Source organism: Taeniopygia guttata, chromosome Z (assembly GCF_048771995.1).
Source record: "Taeniopygia guttata chromosome Z, bTaeGut7.mat, whole genome shotgun sequence".
Lineage (NCBI taxonomy): Eukaryota > Metazoa > Chordata > Aves > Passeriformes > Estrildidae > Taeniopygia > Taeniopygia guttata.
This window is the reverse complement of record NC_133063.1, coordinates 18,909,835-18,937,468: the sequence shown is the minus strand read 5'-3', so window position 1 is coordinate 18,937,468 and position 27,634 is coordinate 18,909,835. Positions and strand designations below refer to the sequence as shown.

Here is a 27,634-nt window from a genome sequence, read left to right as displayed (position 1 = left end):
ATGCTCTGATGGTGGATGGAAACTCGGTCAGGACCAGGAACACGCTAAGGGACTTTGCCTTCCTGTCAGCAGGAGACAAGCAGGAGCAGGTAAGGCAATGTGTCTGGGCTGGGGTGACTCCACAGGCTGCTCTGCTCGGCTGGGTGCTGAAGGTGAGTGGGAGCGGGCAGGCACCTATGGAACTTGCCTTCAGGCAGCTCAAAACTTTTAACTGAAGTCTCTCTGAGATGAGAGAAAAAACCCAAACCCCAAAAAGAGAAGCCAAAAAGGAAAAGCCTCTGCCTAAGCAAAACCTAAGAAGACAGTGAGGCAAAACTCACACCAAGACAAAGAGCATGCTCAGCCTTCCTGAGTGGACTTTAAAAGAGACAGAAACCCACACCCTTCCCCACCCCAACTCCCCTCCATTTCCCAGCGGCAGAGTCATAAAGAGACAGAAACAATTTTGGGCACATATAGGGATGGAATGCAATAACTGTTTGCGTTACCACGGCACCCCAAGACAAACCAGCGCATGAGCGGCATAAGGCTGCCCTGCAACACCTGCGCTAATGCTGCTCACAGTAAGTCACTAGGGATGCTACTCTGAGCAGACTTTTGGAGATGAATGATGGATTGCTGACAACAGAAGGATAGAAAGAGTAAAACAGACATACTTTCTACAGAGTGGAAAACCCAGAGGCAACGTGCTACCTCCAAGCAGCAACAATATAAGAAAATCAAGTATGTACAATTAGTAGATCAAGACTTATACAAACACCAGGGATCAGCACAGGTCATAAAAATTTAAAATACACTGAAAACCCATTGGCTTAGAAAACTCCTCAAGGTTTTGAAGTTCATGGAAATGCAAATTTTCTGTCAAACTAGAGGAAGCCTATGAACCTATCCTAGCTTCCGGTGTGTACAGGAAGCTAGGATACACAGATTCAGTAAACATCCAGTTTTTGTTCCTCAGATTTTTACTTCTTGCCTAAATATGTATATGCAAAATCTGAAATGAAAATGTATCCCATTTATCTCACCTAGAGGCAGATGTCTTATATGAACATGGTGTTTCTACCAAAAGAGATTACAAAACTTTCTGGAAGATGCTAATCATAGAAGAAGGGAGCACACATGCTTAATTACAAGTAAACAATTAGAAAAAAGATAATTCTAAATAATTAAAAAAGCAGATCCACTACCATAGCAGTCCAACCCACAGCAGATCATCCCTTCAACATGTAAGAGGAATTTGAAATGATGCAGTAGCACAACTGGGCAATGCTGCCTGCAATTGATAAACTTACACTCCCTGCTCATAGCCCATTTTTAATTTTTAAGAAAGAAATCAGTGAGCGCAGATAAAACATGGAGGGCTGTAATCCCCTGGAGTGATCTTGTCACAACATGTGTTACTACAGTTTGACACTTTTTCCTTTACACTTTGTTGTATGTAGTAGAGCAACATAATTAACCAGTAGTAGGCACTGTTTATATTAGCTCTCAAAAGGTTAAGAAGCTGATTATAGCTAAAATCAGCTTTGCCTGGGGCTTCAGTGGCTCTGTGTAATCAAATTAGACAAGCAGGGCACAGTGTCATCTAACACAAACCATGACACTCTGTTTTGACCTTTTTCATTAGATGAGCAGGCCAGGTTTTAGCTTAGTCCAAACATTTTGAACAGATTAGCTCCCAATAAACTCTGAGTGATAAGTCAGGCATTCATCCACATCCTTTTCTTGAGTGACTTAGTGAGACCACACCGAAATGGCTCCTCAGTTATAGTGCCAACTTTGTTTTCCCCCAGAATAACCTTTTCAATTAATTATTTTTTTGGGGAGAGGGGGTGGGGTGAGGGTGGACAAGGTTTCAAAAGGTGACTGGCAATTACTTGAAATCACAGAATTATCTTTAGCCTCCATATTTATCTCAGCCATTTTATTATTTTGATTCTAGAGTTGCAGAACAACAAACAGATAACTTCATAAACACAGCAGAGAAGGCATTAGCTTTTCTAAGTAACCACGGGTAGCCCACTCGGCATAGTTGCAGCTCACTCTCTTTACACAGCTTCACTGCTCTTTGAAGTCAAGCAAGGTGAACACTATAATGGAGGTGTTTAAGGAGTTCTAATAATGCAGACAGAGGATCAAGCCAGCCTGACATCAGAAGAACACTTTCCACACCACCATATCGCAACTACATTTAAATGTAGGCTGCAATGCCTCTTGCTTCCGTAATCTTGCCATCTTTGAGCAAGAAGGAAACAAAAGACTAAAAAGGAAAAGAATATATAAAGAATAATAATGGGAAATTTAGATGAAAACATGTGAGTTAAGGAATTCACTATGCTTTCTTGAATTTTCTTCACTAATCTAAAATAATTTTTTGGATCCTTACATATTTGATCTGTAACTTCAAGTCCAGCTCTACTTGTGGATGTACTGCAGCTAACTGTCACAACTTTTATGTTTTGAAAGTAAGCATATGAAACAATAGTTTCTGCAGATGACTTGTGCATATTTCTTTGTAGACAACAAAAGCCAAACTTGTTATTTTAATTGATTAAGTAATAAATGAAAAGTTATAGAAATCATGCCTCCATGCTTGCACACCCTTATTGGTTTCTGTTAATCCAGCAGTACTTCATAAATTTGTATGTGGTTAGCCTGTCTTGCCACAGCTGTGTATCACACTCCTATGCTGCAAGCTGTGCAAGAAAGTTAACATACCAAGTTTAACATAATGACAGGAGACATGATGTCCTCCTGTATTTTCAATGAACTTCAAATTACTGTGATGTTACTAGCCTGCACAGTTTATTTGAAAGAAAGGCACATATTAAGAAGAGAAAAACCCTATCACACAGCAAAATATATAAATGTATTGTTGGAGTGTCTACAATTATTATGAATAACCTTACTTTTTGATTGCATCATCAGCCAGCCAGGAAGCTCCCATCTACCCCTCTACAAGTTTAAAGCAGAGTCATGTTCTTCAGAGAGAACATACACTAGCCATATATATCTTACAGATTTAACAGAAAGTCTCTGTACCATTTTTTTCATACATCAGCTTTTTAGAATACTCTTTTTGTCAACTGACTGTGGTACATAATAATTCAATTATTTACATCCAGCGGCAACCACCATTCAGGCAAAACAGCCTATTGTATGCCTTCCCATTTCTGTACTGAAATCTACCACACATCTGATGCAGAAGCATGTAATTTGTGTGTGTGGGTGAGGATAAGACAACCCCCTGATTGGACACTGTAGTCACAAACAGCAGTTTGGCTCCATGTGGGGCCATCTCTGCTGTCCCAGCTCAGCTGGGAGAAGCCACCAGCATCTCCACTACTGCCAAAATACTTCTTTTTAAAGGGAAGAAATAAAGAAAAAAAAAATCTTTAAGCAGCTGCAAAGGCATTTTCAAAATATAAGACTACGTAAGGAAGCAGAGAAATTCTCCTTAATGTATAATTGGTTCTTTTAGTGGCAATTTCTCTTTGTTGCAAAGAATGTCTGTAAATGGATTAATGGCATTTAGCTCTAGAGTATGTCATTGATCTGTACCAAATATAAAAACTCTTATATGAAACATACTCAAAGACCACACTTCCCATTAATATGTCATCTGCAAGACAAATTGTATTCAGAAATAAAAGCACCATTTAAAAAAACCCAGGCACAAATCTCCTGATCAGAAAACAACAACCTACCAATTTAAAGTGTTGAACATTATTAATATAACAATAAATTATTATTATGGTACATTTTAGTTTTCTTCTATCACCTTAGAGGATGTAGCACAGACCTGTGCTATTACAATTATATTTTTTCAGGGACTCCCAAAATATAAAATACAAAAATGTTGTCTCCAAGATCTCTACCACTAATATAAAATAATCAACAAAACTGCAGCAATAATGGTGTTCATTGCCTCATAGTGGCCTACTATTTTGAGGTACATAAGCAGGAACAGGGATGGGAACTTATTTCGTTGTATGTGAATATGTGAAGATATCCTGGAGTGCTGTGGCACTGCTGGCTGTGTCAAACTGCAGGTAACATCTGGACCTGAATAACAGCCCACACAGCTTGCACAGCACCTCTATCAGGGGCTGTTACCCTGGGGTAATACTCTCACAGGGAACTTCCTCAAAGCAGACAGCTTTATTAGAGTCAGCCAAATGAGAGTGTGCATATGTAAATCACTGCTGAGTATGTTCTAAATCTTTAATGTCTTAATGCCTTCATTTGCCTGTTTCCCCTGACTTTGACATTGCTCCACTGTGAACAGCTATATTTAATTTACAGTTTTTTCTGGCTATTTTTTTTTCCCCTCCCCAAAATCAGAAGACAGGAAGTAGATGGGTGTAACTTGAAGAGGCAGCTGAGATGAGCTGCTGGCAGGGTGAAGTGGTAGGTTTTAGTAATAGCTGGAAGCTGTAAGTGGTTCTAAGCTTTGAAGTCAGTGCAGCTTTGATGTGCTACTCCCATAGTAAATAGCAAGATAGTCTTGAATGGAAAAGATTTCCCAAATACCATCCAAGTGTCATTGCTTGTGAAATACTTGTATGATTTTTTTTTCCCTCTGCTGAACTTTAAATCTATTATTTGGCTGCTCTCACTCCCTCTCAGTCACTCCTGGTCTATTTTAAAGTATCTTGATTAAAAAGATAATTACATCCATGCTTAATTTGGTGGAGGCAAGCAGATTGCTGCATGTTATTTTGCTTTGCTGAAATGCTTCTGAGCATCTTCCTCCCCAGATCTACAGTACTCAGACACCATGAGGGACCACAGAGTGGGATGCTGGAGCAGCAAAGGGCTGAGGCTGTAAGCCAGAGAATCATCTCTGCTGGTGTACCCAGGGAGGGCTGCTTGTCTCCTGTTCATGCAACACAGCTGCCACAGCTCTCCTGAGACAAAGCATCCACGAAGTGATAAGGAGGAAACACCCCTCCTCTGCTCCGGCCACTGCTTTGGGAGAAGTGACTGCATCATGCCTGGGAAAGAGGCTCTGCTATTGAAGTTCAGCCATGCACATTGGGATTGATGGGAGAGATGCAATGCTGAGTCCAAGGGGAAGAAAATCAAACCCACCAGGAACAGTCAAGTTTTCTTGATGGATATTTGTCTCCCACAACAAAAAACCACAGGGGAATATCTATTGATTTTTCCCCAAAATGTAAATTGTTATTGAATTGCACACTTGAACAGTATGAGCTTTTACATTTAGTGAAAATATAAACCAAACTGTGTTTGGACAGTTAGGTTTAAGGAAGCAACTCAGAAAAGCCTTATCTTTTGAAAATGGTTGTACAACATCCAATGTATTTTAACAGGTACATTTTAAACCTAAGCCTATGCCTCAAATGTCATACACAATCTACATCACAAAGCGTATCAAAACAACCATTTTCCATTAGTCTGAAGCTAATGGGGTAAGAGGATTAAAGTTATTTAAACCAGTATTTATTACCCATCAAAAGGCTGTTTACCTGGGCACACATATTTGAATGGAAAAGGGAGACACCTGTCCCTGTCCATGGTGAGTGGCAGGAACTACCTGATCTTTAAGGTCCCTTGCAACCCAAACCACTTCATGAGCCTGTGATTTTATCATCAGAAAGACCATGCCAGTCTAAATAGACAGAAATAAAAGAAAATTGTATATGACCAGTAAAGTACAGGAGACTAACATGTCAAGGTTAGAGGTCACTGAAGATTTCAGCCATTCTCAGAAGATACAACAACAGAATACATGAGAGGAAAGATTGCCCACCAATCTATTAAAACCTTTGAAGTCTGGTGATGACTTCTTGTCCTGGCTTGTAAGATAAGCATGTATTCTATTTGCCATCTGTTGGAGGTGGGGTAGGTATCTTCTGTTAAGTTGGGCAGTTTTCTTATCTCTTCCAAGAACAATGTCTCCCTCTGGGGAGATATCTTCTGTTAATGGACTATTGAATGACTCACTGCATGACTGGTAAAGTTACATCAGCCCATTGTGAGATGCTCCACCCAGAGGGAGGAGCCAAGCATCCCTACCTGTATAAAATCAGCATTTTTTGGGACATCAGAACAGCCTCTTTGCTGTGTTCCCAGAGGAGCAGCTTCTTCCCCGCTGGATCCCCAGAGGAAGACCAGGCCCATCTACTCTATCACCAGACCTTCAGAGAAAACTACACCCTTCTACAAGATCAGTGCTTCAGCAGCATTTCATCTGCCACTTCAGGAGGAGCAGCCACTATTTAACTGGATATTACCAACACCCTGACTCCTCAGGGTGTCAGGTTTCTGACTCTATCAGTAGTTTTGTTTGTACTAACCACATTTTTTTTATTTTTTTTTTCCTAGTAAAGAACTGTTATTCCCATTCCCATATCTTTGCCTGAGAGCCTTTTAATTTTGAAATTGTGGTAATTCGGAGGGAGGGGGTTTACGTTTTCCATTGCATGGGAGGGTCTTTCCTTCCCTCACGGACTCCTGTCTTTTCAAACCAAGACACTTCTATTCCGCTCTTTCATATTAGTTAGTTATACCAATTATATTGTAACAGTGCACTCAAGCCAGATTCTGCCAACATATATAGTAGAAGTGAAATGTGAAATGGTTAAATGCTCCCATGCACATCATAGGCACTTACAACTGTGAGCAGTGTCCTGCACAGTCCTGTAGAGGTACAATTGGCAAAATGCTAATTACACTCTGCACCCTCAGGAAGCTGGTGGAGTAGCTTTTACTGGGGTAAACCACAAGCTGAATATGTCAAAGCCCAAACTCTGGTATGTCTAAGTTGGGTCTGACAAGAGTGTTGGAAAAAAGTCATTTCCAAAAACTATTTTAATGCGCACTGCAATAACACTAACCAAAGTAAAGCTGCAAAGTGCAACCTCTCATAAATATTGCATATCCAGCACTGAAAGCAAAGAAGTAACTTGCTGTTGCTGCCAGTGAACTTGAGTGAGGGAGTGTGGGATTAAAGGTGGAGTCTATCTGCATTAATTTTGCATCAATATCTATATTAATTCTAACACAATATTGTATTGAATTTGGGGACAGCACTCAGCTCAGTTTCCCTGGTGAATGAAATATCACTTGTAGAGCTTCAGTAAATCATTTAGTAGATCAGTAGTAGTCAGGCATAAAATCAGAGGAAAAGTTTAGAAAAAGACATATAGCACAGAAAAACAATATCAGAATTAACTAAATATGTAATGAAAGAGCCTGTGTATGGATTCAAAATCAATTTCTACTTCCTCATTTCTACAAATAAATTTTACATAGTTGATAATAGTTTTGGATGATGAGAAATCAATTCACCTAGGTGTGACTGTACCTCTGTTACCAAGATAACATTATTTATCTGCAGGTGCAATTTACAAGTTGTGAATACAGCTAAAACCATACAAATAAAAATGTTGTTCCAGTGAAGATGCAAATTGGCAGAAACCAGGACTTGCCTGTATCCTGTAGCAGAGCTCTCCTAAAGTGAGACAGTCTGACAGCAGGTGATATAAATGCTCATACTTCTATTTCACCTGGAATTTCTAAAACTTCATAAAACACAAACTTTATTATTAACCCACAAAATAACAGAAAAAGTCCTCACTTCTCTGTTGAGCTCTGAGATGCTTTGGAAGAAAGACATCCTCTACAAGGATGTAGAGCGATAAGGGGAGCTGACATTCCCAAGATAATGTGTGTGTGTTTTCTACTGACATCATGCAATGTGATAGATTCCCTGGTGGTATCTATTTTCCAGTTAACCCACATTTCTCACAGGCTGGATATACTGGTATTAACAATCACTTTGCATCTAATCTCCTTGTTTGAGGCATTGGTTGGCTCAAAGAGAACAACCTGTGGCATTTGGCTGGTGGGGAAGCCCATCACATTTTGGTGTCACCTCCACTGGATGTTTGTGGTCTCTCTTTGTTGTCGCCCAGAGATAATAGAATAGGAACAACAGTATTTTGGCTCTCCTTTAATCTGTCACCAACTTCTCCTCTGCTTAGTGTACCAGAAATCCTACTGTCAGCTTGAGTGAACACCTTGCCTCTCCACCTGTGAGGCTTCTCTATTCCATGATCTACTTTTTCAAAAAATGCATGGCATTTACAAGGCATTGGTAAAAATAATCAGCTAGTACAGACTGAGTAAAGTAATGGAAATTAAAAATGCCATGAATGTTTCAGCCTGGAAGCAATGAATGCTGTTCCTTAAAAAAACAGGTAGAAATTCACTCCTTTTTTAGATGGATGAGGAAGGGAGAGCCTTCACCTATAAGACAGTGAAGTGGTTAGACCACTGACACTAGAAATAACAACCAACTTCAGTTCCCATGTGGAGTCTCTTCTGTTATGTTATGGGGTCTCAAACCACCATCTCAAAGGAAAATGAGATTGCCAGTGAACAGTACAGGGTTCCTCTTGTGTTCTTTCAGATTCTTATTCTCCAAAGCTGCACCCATTCCTCTGCACAGGCAGGCAGATCTCAGATCTTTATGGGAAGCTGATACTTCCCTAGAGGAGAGGAGATGTGTGCCTCAAGAGTAGAGGAGAGAATGATACTAGATGGAGTATGACACAAATATTTAGTAAGTCTCATCCAGGGCTATTAACAGAAGAAGAAAAGAGCACTCTTAAAACATTAGCTCATACTTGGTATTTAGTTTAAAATAGTGGTCTGTTGGGACAAGAACTGAAGAAAGAGCCAACAAAACCACTGGGAATCTTCAGTGGCAGCTGATTTAGGTGCCTAGCAGCCAAAAGGAATCCCCAAGACTTACAAGCTGTGCTGAATTTGTAACTTGTGCAAACTGTCAAAAACTGTCTAAAATCATAAACATCCAGAATACTCCTGAAATGATCCAAATCTCATGTCACAGCTCTGACACATACTGTTATCAGTGTCCAGCATTGTACTGCTGGACATTGTACTTCAGCCATTAGCTTACATGTGTTTAATGTGATGGGGTTTTATGGGAGGTTTTCTTTGTGGAAAAGGGAACAGATTTAATTGAATAGACCAAGTTGGATAAACAGATATCTTGAACTCTGTCCCAAATTAACCAAACAACAAACATTCAAATGCAACTACTCAGAGTAAGAATGAGTCCTGGAAGTTCAATTTCTCTAAAATCAAAAAGTGATGTCTGCTTCTGTGGCAGTATTCTGAGATATGTTTATGTTCCCATTTGTTTCTGTTGCATGTACAGCAGCAGTGGAAAAATCCTGTTGGGGCAGCCACAGCATGCACACCTTCAGGCTGGAATGCTCCCTTCCACGTGGAGCCCTTCCAGTTTAACACTCATTTCAGAATATAGTTTAAACTCTGACATAATAACACTCATCATCTGTAGGCAAAGATGGTAATAAAAGATGACCTGCCTTACCCAGAAAGGCAAAGTCAGAGCTAAGGTCTGCCAGACTCAAACAGATCATCATGTAAGTATTTAAGAGTCAAAATTTGCCTTCAGATTTCAAATACATGTGGGGTTTATTTATATGTACTATGAATTGTATTGTGTGCATTTTGTAACATGTATAATTTCAAACAGTATGTTAAGAAAAATCTCACATGAAGTTGTAAGAACTTTTACACACATTGCCTCATTTGCAAAAGCCTTGCTCTCAAAAGCACTGATAGGCACTTAACAGTGTTTGTTTCAAAGTACATGACATTTGTCTTCAAACTGACTACTGTACCACAGCAGTAGTAATAAAATTGTTTACTCTATTAACCCTGTGGATTATTTCTCTGTTAAGCTTTTGTATGTTAAGGTATGTCTTGCAAACCTATCTGAAATAAAAGAATTAATATGTGGGTAAATGTCTTTCACATAAGAATTGGAATATAGATAAATAATGCTGCTTTTTGAATGTTGTTCATTAAAGTATTCATTGGAACACATATTATTCATACTATTAAGATACATATGATAAATAATTATTTCATAGGGTATGGTTTGCATGTTGTAACATAAGAATATAATATGACTACTTAAATTAGCCTTGTCCTTAACACTATCTGTGTAACCAATCAGCATTTGAATTCTTAGCACTTGTTTATTATTATTATTATTATAATTATTATTATATTAGCTAGATAACAATCACAGTGCTTTTAAAACAAGTCTCTTAACTGTCACTGTATATCAACATGACAACATTAGTTGCCAATGTAGGTTATCAGAAAATGACAAGTCCTTTCTGCAGAAAATTTGGCCTCCAAAATACTTCTTGATAGAAGGAAGTTTAAAGTGCAAATATACTGTGAAAAGGGTCTCTAAAAATGGCATTTTGGAGCTCGATGTTTCATGATCATGTTTTGGTTATCTCACAGGTTGGTAAACCAATCGTCTCAGCTGAGAGATAGCTGGAGCAGTCAGAAAGCTGCTACATTAGCAGTTTGAGGGTAGGGTGCTAAGAAGGCATGGATAATCTCCATGTGTTGCAAATAAATTTATCTGGCAAATAAAAAGAAAAGGAATGATGAAATTAACTATGCCTCTGATAGTTTTTCCAATTCTTGTTTGTTGCCTAACCACAGCCATCAAGCCCAATACGATATAACTGGCATTACTGATGGCAGTTCAAATAATTTGTATGCCTGGAGTATTAAAAAGTTGCTTATTAACTATGTTTACCTTATTACCCTATTATTTAGGCTAACTCAAGTGCATAGAAGTGATGAGGATGTGGTACTCTGTTATTAACAATAGTGATAAAATCTGATCTTGGGTCTATTGTGCATATAAATTAGTATATAAAAAAAGCCCAGGAGATGTTGAGGAGTTTTCTTTGTGACAGACAACTTCGGCAAAACAGTGAATGGGCTAAGTTTCTTCCTAGGCACACCTCTGCAATGCATGGAGAGTCTCCTCACCCTGAAAGGTATAACATCAGGAGATGGACACTGGTGGTCAGAAACATTAAGAGTTTCAAAAAACAATGGACAGTTCTCATAGACAAAAATATGTAATACCTTCCATGACTCTACCACTTTGGGCAGTGTTTTGATTGGATAAAGACAAGTGGCTGGCTGCCTGGGGCCTGTGAACCTGACCTGATGCCATTGGTAGGACTGAATAGAGAGAAGCCCCTGATGGCAACACACATGCTTGGACCTTCAAAAAGGGTATCTTTTCTTCAAAGAAGGAATAAGATTGGTAAATTTAATCAAGATGTAATATTTAAACATAAGTGAATGAATTGTATTTTTAGAAAGCCGCTGGATGACAAAAGAAAACCTAACAACATTGGTTCCCCTGGTTTAGCAAAAAAAGTGAAATCAGTTAAGGAATATAGAAAAAATGAAAATCAGCTAAACATTATAAAGAAAGCTGAAGTTATCTGAGTAAAAACAATGTATGGCTGGAAACTTAGCAAGATCCACAAGCAACAAATGCAACCCACAGCAAAAAAGCATCTGTTTGCAGATGGAGCTGATGAACCTGTAAATAACAACGCAGAAGAAGGTATGAAATTGTTCAGTATCTGTTACTGTTCCATATTAAAAAAAAAAAAAAATTGAGTGTTTGATGAACCACATTCATTTTTGCTTCTCATCAGTATCTTCTCAGGGATAAACATTTTTAAATTGGCAGGCTTGCAGAGTTTGGACTCAAGGGTCATAAATCAGCTAACTAACTATGGATGCTTATTTAAAATAATGCTTAAAATAGCAGGGAAGGTATAGAAGATGGGAAAATCCTAACCCAAAATTTCAGAGAAAACTATTTGCATAGATAGCCTTATATAAATCTCAAGAGAAATAAAAAATAAATGGATATCTAGGTCCATAAATTCCTACCCAAAGTACTATGGGCATGAAGAACAAATCTCTTTTTTGAGGGTGACTATTGTTTACTCAGCTTTTCCTGAGGTTGTACGCTTGCACCAAGGAAGAATGGATGACTAAAACTGGAAGTTTGGAAGAGACTTCCCAGAGAGGATGTGTCATTACACAACAGAAGAACAGAACCAAGAAAATGAGCACCACTGAGGAAATAACATAAGAACATTTGTTCCTACTATGGGTGGGGGGGATGAGGCTAATGCCTACTAAAAATCCCTTTGACAACCATAATGCTGTGATATTGGAATATATAAATGTGGAATTAAGGTACAAAAGTGTAATTAATTCAAGCCAATGCAACTTACTGAAAATAACCCCTAAACAAATAAACTCAGTTTCACATTTTGATGTATTGGCATGTTTAGCTGATAAGGATTTTTATGAAACTAGAGTATACTCAATTTTTTGTCAGGCAATTGATTCATTCCCCAAGAACATTCTGAGGAGGATGAAAAATTATGTCTATTTTGCCAAGTTTTTTTAAAAAGTGCTCTATCTCCCCTTTGTTTTCAGTGACTAAATTTTGCTCTTCCCAGGCTTCCCATGAAACTTCCACACTGTCATTACACTGGAGCCCTTAGCTTACCAGTTACCATACCACGTGTACGAGTGATAACTGCTGCTTTGCTGATTGATTCCAGGTACTGTGTCTAGCATGTGAGTTACTACCCCTTGTCTTTCAAGAGAGACATTAAAATGTCTTCCTTTTACTAGGAAGATACATTCCTCATTTCTTATTCTATATTGTAAACTATTACCACAAAAGTTGTAGGAACTTAACTACAACTTCATTACTTAACTAAAACTTCAACTGATGCAGAAATTGTTCAATGTTTCATAAGTTCATGAGAGGACAAATAGAACAACTCTAGAATTGTTTACTTGTAAGAAAGGGTTGAAAGTCAGTATTATTTCACATTTTTAAAAACCTGAAGACTAAGTAATCAGCAAATGCAGCTATCATGGTAAAACTACTATCGAATGGAGATGTTATTGCTGGAGTGTCCCATGGCTATTCAACCACAAAGGAAATATACACAAATTCACTGCTTGTAAAACTCACGTAAATGTGAAGGTGGATGGGATGGTTATTAACAAGAAAGGTGATGGCCTTCTTCTTTTTTTTTTTCATTTTAGTGTATTTGTTTGGTTTATTTTTTAAACATAGCTACCTGCAATGTTTCCTAACACTAGTTTAAAACTGAGATGAAAAGCAGCAGCTCTAGAAAGGGCAAGTTCCTCTAAAGTGACTTTTTACAGTAGGGTGATACAAGGGTCAAATGTAACTGTTGCCTAATGAAATGGGAGAAAATCGGGTAACAGAGATTTGATATTATATAGGTAAGATGTAGACAGGTCTCAAAGAAGTTGAATGACTGGAGATGCTACAGAGAAATGTATGCAAGCATTTGAAACCTGGAGATATTAACTTGCACTGAGACTTGAAGAACTCAATCTATTACATTTCTCAAAAGAAAATGGTGTGTTGGCTCAATGCCAATATGCAATTCACGAGAACAAAACAAAAATGTACTGAACAGTTCTTTAATTTAATGTAGAAAAGGCACAACAAGAACCTGAGATCAGACAAAGCCAAACAAGAAATGAGCCAATCCTCTTAACAATTTGCAGATGATAAAGGGAAGGAAGCAATGGATTCCATATCTCTTAAATTCTTCCAGCCAAGGCTGAATGGCTTAGGGGAAGAAAAATTTTCATCAAAGTTTCAAATTTCTGTATAATATCTGGTAAAAAGTTAAAGACCTGTATCTAGAAGTGGACAATAAGTGATCTAAATACCCTTCCTAGTCTAAACTATACACATTTGTGAAAAAAGGAAAGATTTCTACTGAAACTGAACCTTTTGAAAAATTCTAACAAATCCAAATCTGAAACTGGATTCTAACTGAAAATTGAAGCTGCAATGTGAAAAATCTTTTGGATTTTATGTCAATACAAATAAAGGTTTTGCTACTGAATTTTGGAGGGCATCTTTCAGGTAATACCTCTTTTCAGGTAATACCTCCTTTCAGGTGTTGAGCTCTAGGAGAGTTTAAAGTCATGCACTGGAGTAAGACCTGCCAATGTACAGACAGATATGGATATATAAGGCACTAATGAGATAGCATTAGTAGTTTCAGAAGCAACAGTCACAGCAGTCTAATAGCTCTCAAATACTTAATAGGAAATATCTGACTGTAATAATTTAAATTATTCATTATTAACACAAAGACAGCCTCAGGGACAACAACTAACTAGTTCACTCTAGTCTAAAAAATTGCAATGATAAAAAGATATGTTTGAGTACAAGAATAATTTTTGATGAAACTGTTTCTCCAGTATCAGTACTGCCTCAAGTACATGTAACTATTTTGTAGAACAGTAAATGAATGAATGTTATTGAATTCTCTGACACACAAGCAACATCTGGCAAATCGAGACAATGCTTTCAATTCACATTTTCATGTTCACTTTTGAGTCTCTGGCACTCTAGATCAGAATCTGCAATATTATTCAACAGGTCTGTATAGACTTTGTCCTGTCCAAAGCACTGTAGAGCTAAGCTACTCTAAGCACAACACCGGAGCTCATATCCAGCTAGGTTTACACATGAAAATGTGTAAAAAGAAAAGCTGTCTAAAACACTTGAGACTGAGCAGGAGTATAAATGTAGAGCTCCTTTGAAGAATCAGGAATGGGAAAATGCTACTTATTTCCATGCTAAGAAGATGTAAGTTAAAGCAGGACTTAGCACAGCAACCACCAGAGCTGTGGCTAAGATAGTCTGATGCTTCAAAGTTACCATAATAATTTCCAGTCCCTAACAAGGTACAGCAGCAGAAATGGAAGTGCAAGACCAGTTTTAGCAGCAGATGAGAATGCTAACATGGGTGAGGAAGCAAGCTTCACACTGCAGATTCTTGCACTCCTCCACCTGTTTATTAATCTTGCAAATACCTTAAATTAACATGCAGCTAGACAAAAAAGCTTGACAAAAAAGCTTCAGAATGTAGAGTTGTGTTTTTTATGTTCTATTACATTTGTATTATGTATAGGTTTGTTCCATGTACCCCCGGTTCTGTAACGGTTCCCCCCGGGTTTTCCTGTCTTTCCCCGCGGGTCCGTTGTCCCCAAAAATGCCAAGTCACCCACCTTGTTTACTCCAGATGCCTGTCTGTCACTCAGTGTCCCTTCGCCCCCACCTAGAATCTTCCACCCGGGATGCCGGGTGATTGGTAAAGGACCTGGGACCCTTCTCCTGTCTGTCCTTCATTGGATGTACCCCCGTACCCCACTACCCTCAAACCCTCCGTGGCGTTACCCCATTGGCTGCCCGGTTTCCCCCCGTTCCGTACTTAGTCCGTGCGTGCAGTGCGCTCCATGCTTTCTCCTGGCTGGCTCCAGCGCGCTCCGCCCGCTCGCGCCGCTCTGGCAAACGCAGGCGTGGCACACCCGGTTCCCTTCGAATTATTGTTTTCCCCGTTGGATTGCAATAAACGGAATTCGCCCCCTGGAGAAAGACTCTCTTCATTAAATTGCTGTGGGGTCGCTGACTGCTCTCTGAACTCCGACAGTGCTGCCCAAAGCCTGCGTGGGTTCAGCGGGAAGCGCTGGAAATCTGCCCGCGCCCCTTTCTCCCCAGAGCTAGCCGGGGCAAGGGAAAGGCAGAGGGGAGAAGAGCGCACCGGCATCAGAATTTTATATTTTATCCTGAAATCCAAAGTTTTTATTGACAGAACTACATGCACATGAAGACATAAAATGCAAAGAGCTTTACAGTAAACACTGCTTAATGAATGACTAATGAATGCAGAAGTAACATTTTTAACAGAATGGAAAAATTGCTTAATTGCTTTAATTTGAAAAGTGCATGGTTTTGTTCCTATTTCTTGCAGTGCTGGGCACTTATTCCTGGTCATGAAACACTAATATAAGAAAACAGTCCAGAACAATCCTCATTAAATTGACTAGAGTGAACTAAAAAAAAGAGAAGCATTGGTATACTGGGCTAAAAGCTGCTAAGAGTATGAGCTAGGTATTGTCTCAGCACTTAATATAGTTTATGGTTCCTTCTGCCTTGTTTTTATGAGCAAGATAACATAAACATGTAAGAGTGGGACTGTAGTGTGGTGCAAATACAGCTGAGGAAAAAAAGCAGAAAGAAATAAGTTGATCCTTCCCTACAGCTGTCACAAGCCTCACTAATGCAATTACGCCTGCACACAGACCCTGTGGTGTTGGAGAGTCCATCTGACCTCACGGGAGAGCATCCTGTTTGAACTCCAGGATCTGCTCAGCATGGGGTGCATCTGCAGATAGGCTTTTCTGTGGAAATACACAACTCTTAAAACATCAGGCAGGAGTCACCTGTTAGGCAAAGCCAACAGAAACTACCACTGCCGTTATCCAATGGATAATTCAATGTTTCCTGGGTATCAACACAAACTTGACAACAAGAGCTCTACCTCATCAGTCAGTGCACTTGTGTGTGGCACCACAGGCTACACACCTACTCTGTCGGTGAAGGGCTGTGGGAAATGCAAGCACAAAGAGCTCCAAGGTCTCAGACATATAGGCTCAGAGATAGAGATGGATACATTGTTTGACCTAAAACCTTGGAAAAGGCTTGAAGCTTTAGAATAGAAAAGTGAAACAGACATAAAGTAAGAATAAAGATTTGTAGTTTGAGCAGAAATATATTTTAAGCATGTAGAAATATGCCTCATGTAAGCAAATAAATATGTTAAGCAAGACAGTAGAAAATCTTTAAATCTAGCAAAAAAACTTGTTATGGAATTGGTAAAAAATAGAAGATACAGCAATAAGTTTCTGTAGAGTTATATGAATGGATAAAAAGAGAGGCAAAATTGTGTAAAACAGCAATTAGCAATTGGTTTATGAAGATGCCGCCAAGCTTTGTGGAAGTAGCTGATTGAATAAGAAATTTATAAAAGACATCGTACCTAAAGTTATAACAGATTCTGATGTACAGCTTCTGATGTGATAGCTTTGGATGTAACAACCTTATGGTCTCACCCTTCCATGTGACTGATTTTGCAATAAACCATCTTTTAACCACCTTATTAGTCAACCCTGTCTACTCTGTATCCTGAACAAAGGGCTATTAATGATATTTTCTAAATTCAAAGCAAAAAGTAAAACACACAAAAAAGTAGTTCTTGGCTTACCTAAATGTAATTAAATGTTTGGTATATAATACAAAGTTCAATCTTGATTTTTGGTACCAGAAAATACTATCTGAAGACTCAAGAGCACCAACAGCACACATCATACCTGCCTCCCAAAATTAAGTTTGTTTTTCTTCTACCAGCCTGAGGCTACTTCATTCTTTTGTATGAATTAATTCTTGCACTTTTTTTTTCTTATTAAATAGACATATATTCAAGTCTAGGCTCTTCTGTGAATAGAACTTTTCTTGATTCCTATCAGTGTTTCATTCCATTGTTTGTTTTTTAAGTTATAATTTCCTTATTTCACACTGTTTTAACTACATAGTCTGCCTATGTTAACAGAATAACTAGCGATTTTGGGGGCCAACTAGGAAGGCTTTAAAAATATTTGATTAAGCAATTCATTTTACTAGTGTTACAACAGCTTCACTTGATTATTTCAAATGAGTGTTGGTGCATATCCACTTGCAAAATACTGAGAAGTTAAATAATCTCTCCTAAATAACAACTTTCACTGGCAGAAACACATGGGCTAAGGAATACAAACAGGATCCAGGAAGACAAATGCCATGTTTACCCAGCAAAATTTACCACAATACCTTTCCTGGGGTGAAGTTCAAGCCACTATTCTGAAACCAAAGTGATTTAATTCCTGAACAGCATCTGTGGATTTTTCCCATCACCACATTCAGCTATTCCTGCCCAGTAGTTGCTCCAATAAGATAGCTTCCCAAGGGCTTCTGAACTCCCTGCTCCAGAACTAGGAGTAATATTGTAAGGTCTCAGAGACACAGCATGAACTACAACTATAGTTAGCAGTAATGCAGTGCAACCTGCCATTAAAGCATCTATTCCATTTTCTCTGTCAAATTCCTGAAGCTGAGGCTGAACTCCAGCCTCCTAACCAGAAATACTCCCAACCCTACTCCTTTTTATGTGACGACCTTTAATGTACAGACTGCTTTGAAGTCTTCATCTTTCTCAACCCTCCATTTACTTATGTCTTAGATGGGAGATGGATTCATCTCCTCTGGAGCAGAACAGATGTATTTTGATTTGATTCCATTAGAAAGGTAGGCTAAGACTGAGACCTCAAGTCTAACAGAAGTCCTCAATTACAGCTGAAAGTAAAATGGGTAAGAGATAGGAATATTAAAAATTCCAAACCCCCATCAGTGGAATTTGCGCAAACTTCCAAAAACCCCATACAACTTTGTTTTGAACACTTGCTGGGATGGATCATCCATAACTTCTTTAGGCAACTGTCCCAGCACCTCATCACTCTCAAAGCAAAGAGTTTATTTCCTGTCTTTGCTCACCTAAATCTGCCCTCTGTCAGTTTGAAGTCTATTCACTCCATGCCCTTGTAAAAAGCTTCGCACCAGCTCTCTTTAGGTATTGGAAGGTGCTCCAAGGTTCCAAGGTCCCCCAGAGCATTCTCTTCTCCTGGCTGAACAACTCTTTCACTCCATTTTCATGGGAGAGGTGCTCCACCCCTCTGAGCATCGTTGTGGCTCCTCTGCACTTGCTGCAGTGGGACTACATCTATACTGTGCTGAGCTCCCAAGAGCTGGATGCAGACATTCAGATGGGGTCCCACCAAAGCAGAGCAGAGGGGCAGAACCAACAACATTTACCTGCTGGTCATGCTTTTGATGCACCCCAGGATATGGTTGTTTTTCTGGGCTGGAAATAGACACTGTCAGCCCATGTTTAGTTTTTTGTCAACCAACAACTGTGAATCATTCTTCTCAGAGTTGCTGTCAACTGACTGCCTACACAGCCTGTACTTGTGCCTGGGATTGCCCTGACCCATGTGCAGGACCTTGCAATTGGACTTGTGGAATTTTATGGGGTCCACTTCTCTTCTGCAGGCCCACTTCTCAAAATCCCTCTGGCTGACATACCTTCCTACCAGTATTCTAGCTGATGTCATTGAAAAACGTGCTGAGGGTGCGCTCAAACTCACTGTCCATGTCACCAACAAGATGCCAGAAGATATTAAACTATGACACCACCATGCAACCAAATTCCTGAGACATGAATGAAAGACCCTGAAGATGAGACCCACAAAGTACCTTCTGCCACAAAACCAGACATGCTCTCAACATTTAATTACTAAAGTGTATTCATTCATTTTTCTAATCAAGTAAGAAATGAATCAATTATGGAAAACATTTTAATTCCTCAAGAATTCTTTAATCAAAAGCTTTAACAACTCTATCCAGAAATACAAATAATTTTTCCAATTTGATGGTAATTTATTTTGCCTTTAGTGATTTTAAGGGAAAAGCAAGCAAGAGACTGTGAGGTAATCTGCAGTAGGAACTGCTCACTAACTAGGATTGCCTGTAAAACCTAGTATACTGAATGGCTGAATATCAGACCCTTTTAGGAAAAGCTGCTCAAGAGATGTGACCATGAGGCAGTTATTTCTGAATTTATTTTCAGTGTAAACAGAGATAAAAGTTGGGCTTCCAAGCATAGAAACGAATATTTCTACTGCAAAGGGTTTATTTTAAAAGATCTGTCATTGTTCTGATTGCTGTCATTGTTCATTGCAATACCAAGGGCAATGCTGCCAGGATTTGAGTGTGGACACACTTTTTCTGTACCTCAATTCTCAAAAGAGTGAAATAAAATATTTCTCATTAAACAATAATGCCCCTACATCTAGTAATAATTAATAAATATATTACCTATTACCCTAATGCAGGTTTATACCATTGCTTATATAAAGATACTGCACGAATTATTGATTCGGTTCTCTGTAAATGTCTTACAGTTGTTTATGTAAGAGATAATTACAAGAAATATAAGAAAAAACATATGAGCTAGCTGATAATTCAGGAGCAGTCACATGAAGTTACATTATTTTAAACTATATTTGTATTACAAACAACTAGCCTGGAAATAGTTACCTTACATTAAATCATTGTCAAAAATCTCTGTTGAGAACATCTAAGATATTAGTGATCTTAATTTATCTCAGTGTATGCACCGAATACAAATACCCAACTGTTACTGGCTGAAATCCTACCCCATTTAAATTAATTCTTCTACCACTTCAGTGCAGCTTGGGAATTCATTAAGTGGTGCAGAAACACTAAGGCCACTGTGACCCATCTTCAACAGAAATGTAAAATCAAGATTTATTATTTACAACTCCAATGAAGCATCACTGTTTTTCAAGTAACACCTAAGATTTATTTTATAGAATACCTTTTAGCTTATTTGTATTAGGTGAATACAAAGAAAGGGAAGAGATGCTGTCATGGATTATTTTCAGTGTTGGCCAGTGTACAGTAAATATTGACCAGTTGCTAACCAAGTCCTTATTTACCTGACTAAAATGACCACTATAACATGCAGTCTTTCATAAAAGCAACAGAGATGTCAGAGATTGGAAGTGAATATTGTTTTAAAGAATTTCATTCCTGGATAATATTTTTGTTTTAAACTGCAGTTTAATCTCCCCTAAAAGAGCAAAAAGTTGCTAAATGAATGTTGAATCTAGGAAAATGTTAGTAATATATCATTTTCCAAAGCATGAAAGAACAATGTCAGTTCTATTGCATGTGTCTGTACAGAGTGGAGGCTCTGCACAGATTGATTCCAAACCATAGCAGAAATGTAATCAAAATCAATGGTTGTTGTGAGCTTTCAAAGTAGTGCTATATTTTCCAAACCTTAAAAATATCCTGTAGTAAACTCAGTTTCATCTGCAAGGTTAGATAGATCTCACTAACAACCTCACAAATGCAGACAGATATGAAACTAACTTGTCAAACGAACTACTGCATCCCAAAGAGCAAGGTCAAATATTGTTTCAGCTTTTAAATGAATATTGTATAGGCAGTGTCTTCCTTTGAACTTGGTTTTATATTCTACAGAAATATGCTACCTATGGCTGTTAGGAAACTTGATAATCAAGCATGCAAGCTCAGTAACTGCTTTATGTATTTTAGATTACCTACCTGCAGAGATTGGACATTTTCCTTTTACATGGATGACTAGATCTACTTTCTGGAAATATCACACATTTAACTAAAGTCTCTGTATAATTTCACGTGCTCATTGAAATTTATCATTCAATAATGAAAAATCATAGCTGAATATATCCAAAACAACAGAAAACTCACATCAACATTCTTGGATGCTGCAAATCATTTGCTATGTAAACTAGACTTTGTTGATCAGCATTCAGCGTTCAGGAAAGTGGCTCATTTATTTTAACTGTAACTTTCATTAATGTACTTCTTTAAAACTTTGTTGCCAGCATAGAGCTGGATATTTATTAAAGGACCTATAAGTTTCCCAGTTCTTGTTATCACTATTATTTTTCTCAGACTCCCACATATAATGTCATCAATTACTTAAACAGAAAGGAAGACTAGAAAAATTCAAGCATGAAGCAGACAACTTAAATCCCACGCAAAGCAAAAAAAAAAAAAAAAAAAAATCAGAAGTCATATGCTTCAGCCACATCTGGCTGTAGAAAGGTTAAAATGCAGTCAGAACCAAGTGCATTTTTAAATGAACAAGCTGCTTCTGTGTATAAACATGCACACTGGCTTACTGCAAACAAATGGGTGTACCTGCAGAGACACGGGGACAGTCTGGCAGCATGGACTCCACCGATGTGTCCAGGGGCTCGGAGCTGGACACCCAGTTACAGCAGTTCTGTAAGAGCAGACAGGCAATTCTTGGCATAAGTCAAAAACTCAGAGCAAAAATAAATGCAGATGTTGTGAGGACAACGATCACATCAAACTACTCAAAACGAATTTACGCGGCAGTCACAATAACAACTGGACAGTACACTACACTAACTTACGCTTACTGAGGATGAAATACTGTAATTTCATGCTAAGTAAGAACATAATTCAGCGGATTTGTAATGTGCTGAAGTATCATATTTTTTAAGTGTGTATTTGAGTGCCAGTGGACTTGAGTAGGTGCTTGGACCAATTAAGTGCCTGAACTACAAGCTTTAAGATTTTCTGAGTTGGTGTTGATATAAACAGGTGTTGGTATAAACACTGAGCCTGCTCATTTGCTAACATTAAGAAATCAGAATTTTCCAGGGTATTTTGATGGCAAACACTGTGGAAGGAACATTCATGAAAATACGAAACAACATACTATAACTAAACAGAAACCATCAAGATATAACATTAATATTCAAATAATTGGAAATATAGCTGAGATGAATGCGAGTGAACATTAAAAAAAGGCAAATACTGGTCTCTGGGGAATTATATTCACAAAGCCTTTACATTTACCTTTCATTCCTGAACCTCTGAGAAGGATGAATTTACCATGAATTTTCTAAATGTTTTGCTCTGAATGGTATCTAATCAGAGTAGTTTATAAACTGAACTATTAAATTATATGCTTTCAATAAAATATGATGAAACTACACCAAATCTACTGAACTAAAGATTTAATTACAAAGCAACTACATTTTTAATAAGATTACCAGCTGAACAACAAGAACCATGTAGCTTGCTCTATTAAAAATCTGAGTTTTTCCTTTCTGAAAACCTGATTAACTTCATTAAGTGGAAAAGGTAAAAAAACGTGCAACCTTTTGGAAAGACCCAATCGATTTTCAGACAGATTTCTAAAAAAAAATATCATCAGTTAATGATAATGAAAATGGACAAATACTCTTCTGGTAAACAGCATGTATTGTGTATTTGTAGATGCTTGCTGCCCTAGTTGTGCACCATGGAGTCCGTCCTCACTGTGGAAAGATCCTTGACTGGTAGATAAAGTATCTTATTGTATTTCCTTAATTCATTCTGTCTGGAAGAAGATGTCAGCTGCGTTGCAGTGAGGAGAGAATTTCAAAGGCTTCAGTCCCCACCAATAAAGGGCGAGGAATGGCTTTTGAATAGATTTGTCAAGGCAACCCTACTGTTCTGGGACCAGGGAGAGCAGGGACAACATAAAGGAAGGGTTGCTGTATGAGATTAGAAAGTGAAGTTCACAAAGCATGGCAGATTTTTGTAAGAAACAGTAGATCAATGAAACTATTGAACTCAATGGAAAAAGAAAAAAACAAACACACTATCCAGTAATATAACATATTTAGTAAAAAACTGTTAAAATTGAAGTATTTCATGAAGGTTTTAAGATTTAAAGTAGTAAAGCATTATAATTTTATGATTTGCATGTGTAATTTTAATTAACACTGAATGTGAAATTGCAAATGTAAGGTGGTAGAAGTTACAAAAGAAGTAGAATTTTTATGAAGTATTACATTCATTTGAAATAAGTAAAATTAATATTAACTACTGATAGAACACTACATCAGAGAGCTGGAGATAATACAGAAGATTAGCACACAATTAACTATCTTTTATATACAATGTGACACTTGTCTGTAAGAAATACGTATTCTCGAAAGCAGTGTCAAGATATGTAAATGGATGATTTGTTTTATCATTCATCACAGCTCCTAATAAATTCAAAAATCATGACATCTATAGGTACTAAAAATACGCCACCAGTGATACAGGAGAAATAGCTCAAATGAAGAATTACTTTATTTTAACAATTCATTCTTTCAATGACAGCAATTAGTCCTACAGACAGGCAGCGATTAGGTGTATATTTTAATTATTATTCATTTTACCACTAGCCTTAAACCTGATTAAAGTAAGAGATATCCAGGTGATATGCTAGACTTAATACCACTCAGCCACATTTCACATATGTAAAATTCTTCTTTCTTATAGGAGATTTTTAATGCTAATGTAAGTTATGACACTCCATCCACTTTTTAGGCCATTAATCATTTAACTTATTCTTTATCATCTACTTTCTGCAAATGAAATTAAAGGTAATGCACTTTTCTTATTCAGACTAAACGCTTAAAGAAAAATGTAGTTGTCAGATTCAAATTACAGGATTTAAAATTTCAGTTTTACTACCTAACACATATTTTAAGGTTTTGATTTCCCATAAAGAAAATGGGGATTTCTCTGACAGAGCCTGTAGGGGTTACCATTCTTTATATTTTTAACACTTAAGTCAGAGCTGTCAGGCTGCATCCCAGGTGACCCTCTATTCCCATCAGTCACGGCCTATAAAACTTTAAGTTAAAGTTAGGAATAGACACTGTATACATGAAGTTTCACTAAATCCATGAGAAAAAGTCAAGTATAAAAGAAAGTTTGGGATGTTACTAGTTTAAATTCACTCTGTGCACCTATTGTTTTAGTGTTCTGCCATAGGAATTCAGAAAACAGAGATGGGCCTGATCTGGTAAGGACAAGACTCATAAACAGGAGTTTAGTTGGTCTCACTTTAAAATACGATTTTTAAAATCTCATCAACCTCATAGCTAAGTTTAAGAGCCGCCAAGTCCTACAGGAGTAATTACATATCAAAAAGCTGCTAAGAGAAAGCCATTTGTGCAAATCATCAAACTGAGTCATTAAGAGCTTAAAGAAGATTTTCCACCATTGCCAGATCAAACTAGCAGCATGGGGTGCACCCAGGACTTTGCTCCAGGTATCAGGCACTGCATGGGCTGTCTCGGCATTTCTATGTTTTGTTGTGCATCAGGAAGGAACACTGGACTTTCTGCTTAGTATTTTGACCGCTAACTTGGCAGTACAGAAATGGCTTTAATCTTGGTTGTTTTAATGGCTGGTATGGATACATGATCTCCACTGTTTTGTATTATGCTGTCTTTCACACCAAGACATATTTATTCAGCCATATACAGATGTACATACTCAAATTCTTTTTAAAAAAGGGCCTTACCTCTCGCATCCACTCTCGAATAGTTTTTCCAACTTCTTGATGCCACACATTGTGAACTGAGTCTGTCAATGCCACAGCAGTTACCCTATTCTTTACTTCTGCCTCTCGTTGAATCATCTGTTAAAAAAGATTGTATTTAAATTAATTGCTTTTACTGAACAGAGTCTGCTTACTCAGAGAAAATAATCTTAAATTTAAAAAGAAACAGCAATACAGATTCACTACTTGATTTCACTTGTTTTAAAGTTTATACAATTCCTAACAAGTACAGAAAAACCAGAAACACCTAATATTTTTGATAAAAAAATACTAACTTTTAAGTGACTGAACTATTCAGTCCTATTATTTTCCATGTGGCTTGACGATTCTAGGATTAAAGGTATCATAGTGAAAAAATGGAAGATTCCCTGAGGACACCTTTTACAAGCTTCTCCAAGTTCCTATTTCAGTTCTTCAGGGAAGCTGGTACCTGTGGTTCACTGTAAGGTTCTCATGACTATCATCTACTAATTTTCAGTAGATTGCTGTAGTTTTTCTGATGTACAATCTCACTTCGACTTGTATAGGTTTTTTCTTTTTCTATCCAATTTAGCTATCTTGCACGCTCACCATGGTCCCGAAATTCTTCTCTCTTCTCCCTTATTCATATGCTTACTCAGCTAACACCAAAGCCTCTTAACATTTTAAAGACCCTCTGTTATTGCAAATGACAATATGACTAAATAATATCAGTTCTAAAATTAAATTATTGCTGCAAATAACACAAGTGAACTGACAAAGATGCTGTGGAGTTCAGCACTGCTATGCAAGATAAAAGGTACTAGGAAAGAATAGTTTGATATCAAAGACAGACAAAAAGGTTTTAATCTCCTGACATGAGTGATCCTAATTTGTAACACTGGATCAAAGAAAGCACAATAAATTATACTTACAAAACCAGCATTTCACAATTGGTGTCATTATCACTGTGTATGCTGCAATAAAGTTAATGTTTTTTTAAGCTTCCCTGTGTATAAATGTAACACCTATTACATTTCTAAAAATCAAGTATTCATTCTTCATGCTCTAGTAACTGCTTATCAGCACACAGGCTGCACCTCTGAACTCACTGTTCCATGTCCTTGCCATAAGAACAACTCCAAAAACCTACCAGAAAAAAAGTTTTTTGAAAGAGACAGTATCTAAAAACAAGACCTGTCAGCTACACACACCTAACTTGCTTTAAACCCTGCTGTACATTCAATAAGTATTTTAAACAACACCTTATGCACTAATATTTTGTGTTCCAGTGCTGTGCATTCTAGCACTCATTCGGCTGCAGTGTCTTCCACAAAACACTGTGATTAAACAGGCAAAAGTGCAAAAATATCACTCTCCTTGAAGCTCACATACCTACCAATTACTCAGAGTTATTACATGCTGCGTGAAGTTTAAAATCACCACCAGCTCAGAGTATTTCAGCATGACTTCCTCCATGAACGGCTTGTATTCAGAAGCACTTTTAATGACCAGCAAAGATAAAAAATATGCTCCGCTGTGGAAAAGCAGTTTTTTTCTCAAGCTACTGTGTCCCATGTTTCTGTTTTGAAAATTAGCCATTCAGTTCATCTTAGAACATCACCTTATTCTTCAAATCACAAGAAAATACAAAGGTGCAGTTCCCTTTTTCTTTTCCAGACCTATCTCAGGTTTGCTATTCTCAATTTCCCTATGCACATGTAAGGACTGGCAGCCATTGATCACCATTTCTTTCTAATCTCTCTTCATATAGTACATACAGTCTTCACTTTTCAGATAACATATAATATATAAAAAATAATATGCAATACCCAACATGCTCCTGGTGCTTGCCATTCAGCTTTGTAGATGCCTGCAGAATCGTATTCCCTTCACAATGATCAGCAAAGTGACTGAGGCTGACAATGTGATGTTTTTTGATAACTCAGCCACAGTGCTAGGGTTAGGACAAGGTCTCATGGATGCAGCAGCAAAGAGGGATCAAAAGGAGTAACTGAGCTTCACAAACAGATTTCTTAACATCCAGCCCAGAAGAAAAAAGTTTTGGTAGGCATCCATGCCCTTCTGAGCCAACTTAGAAAGAAAGAGACAAAAACAACACATCAAGTGTGGAAAGGATTCAGGGTATAATCTTCACTTAAACAAGAAGTCTAACGTGTCCATGTTTCAATGACACAGAAATGTCACAACAGAGCATGTCAAACTGAAGACACTTTTGCTTCTATGAGAGGAGCTCAAGTTTACTGCTACAATGGGACATTCACTGATAATAATAATCAAGGAGAACAGATCCAGGTTAAGCTCAGGCAGCAGACCCTCTTATCAGGGATGATAATTTACCCTGCAAGAAGATACAAGAAGTCTATGTACTTTTGGGCATAGATACTTCAATATTCAGTAAATGCTTCGGATTCAATGGATTAATAGCTCACAGTTAGAACAATTCCTCTTTTCTAAAATCAGTTTTGAATTAAGATAAATTTTAAAAGTTAAATGAGTGGAATAAAATTGTAAAGGTAAATAGACTGACTTTAAACAAAAATGTAATACCATTCAAATTTGATGTAACATGAAGTTGTTCTAGATTTCAAGGGAAGGATACTGTGAGATGCATGATTTACATTTCCCAGTACTTGTTTTATTCCATGGAGCCTGTAGGGTCTTTTGAGGTGGACATACTAAAACTCAAGATATTTAACAGACCACAGTCTACTAAGAATACTAAAATTAAGACATTTTTCTTTAGAATAATGATTTTTTTACTGAAGCAAACAAAGGCCTAAGAAATT

General features: G+C 37.7%; 1 protein-coding gene across 8 annotated transcripts in view; it reads right to left on the bottom strand.

The window, feature by feature from the left end:
* ARB2A (ARB2 cotranscriptional regulator A) overlaps nucleotides 1-27,634 on the bottom strand; it is a 254,123-nt gene that overhangs the window by 45,744 nt on the left and 180,745 nt on the right. For all 8 annotated transcript variants that reach the window (XM_072922382.1, XM_030258929.4, XM_072922384.1 and 5 more), the window contains 2 exons: nucleotides 24,828-24,944; nucleotides 21,647-21,731 (listed from right to left, as the gene is read on the bottom strand). In XM_072922382.1, coding sequence (XP_072778483.1) covers nucleotides 21,647-21,731; nucleotides 24,828-24,944 — 202 coding nt within the window. The remainder of the gene's footprint in view (nucleotides 1-21,646; nucleotides 21,732-24,827; nucleotides 24,945-27,634) is intronic.